Below are 6,830 nucleotides of genomic sequence, written 5' to 3'. Positions count from 1 at the left end.
GGGAAGTGGTGAGGAAGGGGTGAGATGGTGAAGGTGGGAGAGGTGATGGTGGGTTAGTGAGGGGGGGGAGATGGATGCGATGCCTATTTGTTTGAACTGAGCAATAGCAGTCAGTATAGCGTGAACATTGTTACCATCACCTTCTCCACAGCTCGTTGAACAAGGTCCCAGGATCGGAACCCAAAGGTACGTGCGCCTCACACTTGGGGAGTGTGGAATGGCTGTGGCATTTGTGATGTTTCCAGTCTCTTTCTGCAGTTGTTTGGATACCTGGAACAGTGGTTTGAAAACTCTTTCACATACACACTTTAAATCTAGCAGCTCCTTATTATACTAAAGAAAGCAAAACAAGGCCGATGGCCTATTGTACCTCTTTAGAAATCCATGCTCTTTCTCCATGTCTCTGCGTGTTTTTTTCACTTAGAGTATTTTCTCAGTTCCTTTTGAATCTGCTCCCACTGCCCTGTCAGGCAGCATGTCCCAGATTCTTTGAGAAGATGATCAAACAGGTGGATGAGGGTAAAGCAGTTGATGTGGTGTGTATGAATTTCGGTAAGGCATTTGATAAAGTTCCCCACGGTAGGCTATTGCACAAAGTACAGAGTTTCAGGGTTGAAGGTGATTTTGCTGTTTGGATCAGAAATTGGCTAGCTGAAAGATAGAAGGTGGTGTTCATGGGAAGTGTTCAACCTGGAGTTCAGTTAATAGTGGGGTACCATAAGGATCTGCTTTGGGCCCTCTGTCATTTGTCATTTATATAAATGGCCTGGATGAGGGCATAGAAGGATGGGTTAGTAAATTTGCAGATGACACTAAGGTCAGTAGAGTTGTGGATAGTGACAAAGGATGTTGCAGGTTACAGAGAGACATAGATAATAGGAATGCAGAGTACTGGGCTAATGGTAAGATTCTTGGTAGTGTCAATGAGCAGAGAGATCTCAGTGTCCAGGTACATAGATCCTTGAAAGTTGCCACCCAAGTTGACGGGGTTGTTAAGAAGGCACACGATGTGTTAGCTTTTATTGTAGAGGGATTGAGTTTTGGAACCACGAGATCATGCTGCAGCTATACAAAAACTCTGGTGCAGCCACATTTGGAGAATTGCAAACAGTTCTGGTCACCCCATTATAGGAAGGTTGTGGAAGCTTTGGAAAGAGTTCAAAGGAGATTTACCAGGATGTTGCCTGGTTTAGAGGGAAGATCTATTGAGGAAAGGCTGAGGGACTTGAGGCTGTTTGCATTAGAGAGAAGAAGGTTGAGAGGCAACTTAATTGAGACATATCAGATAATCAGAAGGTTAGACAGGTTGGACAGTAAGAGCCTTTTTCCTCAGATAGTGATGGCTAGCACGAGGGAACATAGCTTTAAATTGAGGCGTGATAGATATAGGACAGATGTCAGAGGTAGTTTCCTTACGCAGAGAGTAGTAGAGACGTGGAACACACTGCCTACAACAGTAGTAGACTCGCCAACTTTAAGGGCATTTAAATGGTCATTGGTTATGCATATGGATGAAAATGGAATAGTATCGGATAGATGGGCTTCAAGTTGGTGCCACAGGTCGGTACAACATCGAGGGCCAAAGGGCCTGTACTGCGCTGGAATGTTCTATGTTCTATCACAAAAACTCAATGTGTTAAATACATTCCCCTCCTCTCGTCCTCTGGCTCTTTTTCCAAGAAGTGTAATTTTGTTTTCCTACCGTTGCAAACAGTTTCTTCTTATTTACTGTATTAAACCTTTCATCGTTCTGAATGCTTTGATTAAATCTCCCCTTAACATTTTCCATTCGAAGGTCAACAATCTCAGCTTCTCCAGCTTATTGTGTCTCCGTTACATATTCTATATTTTTGGTAAACATAATTTCAGGTGGATGGTATAACTGAGGAAAGGACTGGCTACAATTGTCCTTCACTTCCCTGGACAGCTATAAAATAATAACTCTTCATAAAAGGTGGGAAGTGAAAAGTTTAAACTGAAGATGGTACAACAGATACTTTCTGACACACACACACACATTCACACACCCACGCACACTTTTATATACAAATAGTGTGTGCACATATTGTCTTATATACACACATGCACTGATCAAGGTTTGTGAGAAGATTTGTAGCTCGGGTGCTCGTTGTTGTGGTTCTGTTCGCCGAGCTGGAAGTTTTTGTTGCAAACGTTTCGTCCCCTGTCTAGGTGACATCCTCAGTGCTTGGGAGCCTCCTGTGAAGCGCTTCTGTGGTGTTTCCTCCGGTGTTTATAGTGGCCTGTCCCTGCCGCTTCCGGTTGTCAGTTTCAGCTGTCCGCTGTAGTGGCCGGTATATTGGGTCCAGGTCGATGTGTTTGTTGATGGAGTTTGTGGATGAGTGCCATGCTTCTAGGAATTCCCTGACTGTTCTTTGTTTCAACCGGAAGCGGCAGGGACAGGCCACTATAAATGCCGGAGGAAACACCACAGAAGCGCTTCACAGGAGGCTCCCAAGCACTGAGGATGTCACCTAGACAGGGGATGAAACGTTTGCAACAAAAACTTCCAGCTCGGCGAACAGAACCACAACAACACATGCACTGACACAAACAGTAAGAATTGTTGGGCATTAATAACTTCAGTTACCTCTGACCAGGGTGTCTGCTCCAGTTCGAAAGGACAGATGCTCACAATACAAGGCGTGCGTCCAGGGGGCTGTGCTTCTGCTGGACACAGAGTCACATTCACTTCCATATTTGTCCCATTAACAAACTGGACACAGGTAACTGACCTCTCAGCAACTCCAACTCCACAGGACATGGAACAGATACTCCAGTTCGAAAATGTCCACCTAAAATTAACAGAATTAGGGCTTAATAGCTGCACTGCAAACAGTGTACCTAAGCCCTCTGGACCTCCATGATCATTCTGAACCTGACTGAGAGGAAAGGAGTGACTCCACAAAAGGGCTTCAACAGCTCAGGTGAAATCCAGTCAGAAATCCCTTTGGACCTGAAACTCAATAGCTCACAAAACACTCCCAGGACAGGGAAGGCATGGAGTTAGATACAAAGTAAAGCTCCCCCCACACTGTCCCCATCAAACACTCCCAGGACAGGGACAGCACAGGATTAGATACAGAGTATAGCTCCCTCTACACTGTCCCCATCAAACATTCCCAGGACAGGGACAGCACGGGATTAGATACAGAGTACAGCTCCCTCTACACTGTCCCCATCAAACACTCCCAGGACAGGGACAGCACGGGGTTAGATACAGAGTAAAGCTCCCTCCACACTATCCCCATCAAACACTCCCAGGACAGGGACAGCACAGGATTAGATACAGAGTATAGCTCCCTCTACACTGTCCCCATCAAACACTCCCAGGACAGGGACAGCACGGGGTTGGGTTCCCTTTCCAGGTTCACTTTCCAATGGGAATTCAGATAAATGAGAACCCATGAGAATTCTGGGGGAAAAAGACAAGGGCCAAAATAACAAGGCTCTGCCACATCCAGCTGCTTCCTTAACAAGCACCATGTCCTCAGATGTACCAATGTCTCACATGCAATGGAACAGCCGTCACTTCACTCCTGTCCAGCAGGTGGTGCTGTCTAGCTCGGTCCAAACCCTCCAACTGTGAGCAGGTGCCTGTGACAGTGACACATTGCCACAGTTTTCCCAACTCCAGCTCCATCGAATACTGGGCTGAGCAGGTCAAAGAATGGGCAGCATCACTTTATCCAAGATGCAAATAATACCTGGGTAAGGATCAGAGCTGAGTGAGGAAATGACACATTCTTCATGAAGAAACGTATGAATCATTGGATAAATCACACCAAAGCACTTCAAAGCACACTCCCAATCTGTGGCACCAGGGAGGCCTGGCAAAGCTGGGTATCAGGGAAAACTCTCTGCTGGTTGGAGTCATACCTGACACATAGGGAGGTGGTTGTGGCATTGGAGGTCAGTCATCTCAGCTCCAGGACATTGCTACAGGAGTTCCTCAAGGTAGTGTCCTAGACCTAACCATCTTCAGCTGCTTCAGCGATGACCTTCCCTCTATCAGAAGCTCACAAGTGGGGACACTGATTGATGAATGCACAATAGTCAGCACCATTCACAACTCTTCTGATACTGAAGCAGTCTGTGTTCGTACACAGCAAGACCTGGACGATATCCAGGCTTGGGATGAAAAGTGGCAAGTGACACTTGTGCCACATAAATGCAAGGCAATGACCATCTCCAACAAGTAAGAGCATAACCATCACCCTTTGATATTCATTGGTCATATCTTCGCTGAATTCTCCACTGTCAACATTCTGGGGATTACCATTGGCCAGTAACTGAATTGGACCAGTAAGATAAACACAGTTGCTACCAGAGCAGGTCAGAAGCTGGGAATCCTGCATTAAAAACCTCACTTTATGACTCCTCAAAGCCTGTCCACCATCTACAAGGCACAAGTTAGGAGTGTGTGGAATACTCCCCACTTGCCGGATAGGTGCAGCTCCAACAACACTCAAACGGCTTGACATCACCCAGGACAAAGCAGCCCATATGATTGGCATCACACCACAAGCATTCACACACTCCGTCACTGACACTCAGTAGCAGCAGTGAGTACTATCTATGCAATAATTCCCCAAAGCTCTTTAGGCAGCACCTTCCAAACCTACAACAACATCAATCTAGAATAATAAAGGTAGCAATTACATGGGCACACCAGGAATTCCCTCCCCAGGTGCATTATGGATCTACCCACAGGTCATGAACAGCAGTGGCACAAGGAGGCAGATCATCACCACCTTCTCAAGGGGCAACTAGGGACAGGCAATAAATGTTGGCCAGTCATCAATGCTAATACCCTGAATGAAAAACAAATCATGTCTGATACCCCTCATACCTAGTGTAACACATACCTGAAAGGGCAGGGCTGGCTATTACACATTTCCACTGACTGGGGTCTGGCAGTAACTGCACACTCAGCATCAGATGTCCGTTGCCTCTCGGGTGCCTCTTGCTTCACACAGTGAATGGTCCTTTTTCGCTGACCTCCACCGCAAGTAACACTACACTCATCGAACTCCCCCACTTCCCACCTACACAGCACAGGATGAGAAGAAAGGGGCAGTTATAGGCTATCGAATGGGTTTGTCTCTCAAAGGGATTCATTTCGAATTCGAAAGCTCAGGTGCCACACTGGACCACAGAGTCAATAGAAACAGAAATAAAACCAGACAATACTGGAACAGTGACTGTGAAGAGAAAACCAGGATGAATACTTTAGGCTTGTGAATGTGTGTCAAGTGGGTAGCATAGTGGCTCAGTGTTTAGCACTGCTGCCTCACAGTGCCAGGGACCTGGGTTCATTTCCAGCCTCGGGCAACTGTCTGTGTGGAGTTTGCACACTCTCCCTGCGTCTGCGTGGGTTTCCTCCAGGTTCTCCGGTTTCCTTCCACAATCCACAGATGTGCAGATCAGAGGAATTGGCTATGCTAAATCACCAATAGTATTAGGTGCATTAGTCAGGGGTAAATATAAGGTGGGGGAATGGGTCTGGGTGGGTTACTCTTTGGAGGGTCGGTGTGGACTTGTTGGGCCAAATGGCTTGTTTCCACACTGTAGGGAATCTAATCTAAGTCACAAAGAGAGGTTTAAAAGAGTGGTTTTGATAGAGTGAACAAGGAGAAAGTGTGGGACTGTACCCAGTGAGAGTCAGTGTGTGTGGGAGCTGTACCCCAGTGAGAGTCAGTGTGTGTGGGAGCTGTACCCCAGTGAGAGTCAGTGTGTGTGGGAGCTGTACCCCAGTGAGAGTCAGTGTGTGTGGGAGCTGTACCCCAGTGAGAGTCAGTGTGTGTGGGAGCTGTACCCCAGTGAGAGTCAGTGTGTGTGGGAGCTGTACCCCAGTGAGAGTCAGTGTGTGTGGGGACTGTACCCTAGTGAGAGTCAGTGTGTGTGGGGACTGTACCCCAGTGAGAGTCAGTGTGTGTGGGGACTGTACCCTAGTGAGAGTCAGTGTGTGTGGGGACTGTATCCCAGTGAGAGTCAGTGTGTTTGGGGACTGTACCCTAGTGAGAGTCAGTGTGTGTGGGGACTGTATCCCAGTGAGAGTCAGTGTGTGTGGGGACTGTACCCTAGTGAGAGGGGTGTGGAGGAAATATACTTTTAGGTCTTACCATGGAGGGCATGGTGCAATGTTACAAGATTCCAGCCTATCAGTGGGCCTCTCTGACTGCAAGCAATGCTGTTGTTCCACAATTTCCTCAGAGTGGCGATCAGCACAGACATAATGGACTGTCACAGTTCCTATCAAAGTGCAAAACACACCAAAGCAGCATGAAAATTAACACTGGCATCCACCCAACAAGATGAAACAACATGCAGTTCAAACTGCTGTGACAAATCCAACCCAGCTCTGTCAGTCCACTCTGAATGATGAGCATGTGATGGAAGGTGCCGTCAACAGTGTTACCCAGTGGAACATCCTCAACAATACCTGCTCACTAATTATCCGGTTTGGTTTCACAAGGCCCATCTTCTCCTCACACCTTGCAGCCTTGATCCAACATGGACAAATGACCTGAACTCAGGGTGGGGGATGGGGAGAAGTGTGGGTGACTGCCCTTCATAACGAGGTTGTATCTGCAGTTTACCTAGTGTGGCATCAAGGAGCCTTAGCAAAACTGGAATCAATAGGAATCCAGAGGCAAACTCTCTGCCGGTTGGAGTCATACCTGACACTTGGGAAGATGGTTGTGGTTGTTGGAGGTCAGTTATCTCAGCTCCGGGACATCTCTGTGGGAGTTCCTCAGGGTAGTGCCCTAGGCCCAACCATCTTCAGTTGCTTCATCAATGACCTTCCC

The 6,830-nt window shown here is 47.2% G+C and overlaps 1 protein-coding gene across 1 annotated transcript in view; it reads right to left on the bottom strand.

Moving 5' to 3' along the window:
• Nucleotides 1-6,830, bottom strand: part of adamts13 (ADAM metallopeptidase with thrombospondin type 1 motif, 13) — a 68,745-nt gene that overhangs the window by 23,113 nt on the left and 38,802 nt on the right. Inside the window, exons 20-23 of the mRNA XM_043719720.1 lie at nucleotides 6,144-6,273; nucleotides 4,887-5,066; nucleotides 2,609-2,813; nucleotides 141-270 (exon numbers count right to left, since the gene is read on the bottom strand). Coding sequence (XP_043575655.1) covers nucleotides 141-270; nucleotides 2,609-2,813; nucleotides 4,887-5,066; nucleotides 6,144-6,273 — 645 coding nt within the window. The remainder of the gene's footprint in view (nucleotides 1-140; nucleotides 271-2,608; nucleotides 2,814-4,886; nucleotides 5,067-6,143; nucleotides 6,274-6,830) is intronic.

The sequence above is a fragment of the Chiloscyllium plagiosum genome, chromosome 30, assembly GCF_004010195.1.
Source record: "Chiloscyllium plagiosum isolate BGI_BamShark_2017 chromosome 30, ASM401019v2, whole genome shotgun sequence".
Taxonomy (NCBI): domain Eukaryota; kingdom Metazoa; phylum Chordata; class Chondrichthyes; order Orectolobiformes; family Hemiscylliidae; genus Chiloscyllium; species Chiloscyllium plagiosum.
Note: the sequence above shows the minus strand (reverse complement) of the source record. Positions and strands in the feature narration are given on the sequence as shown.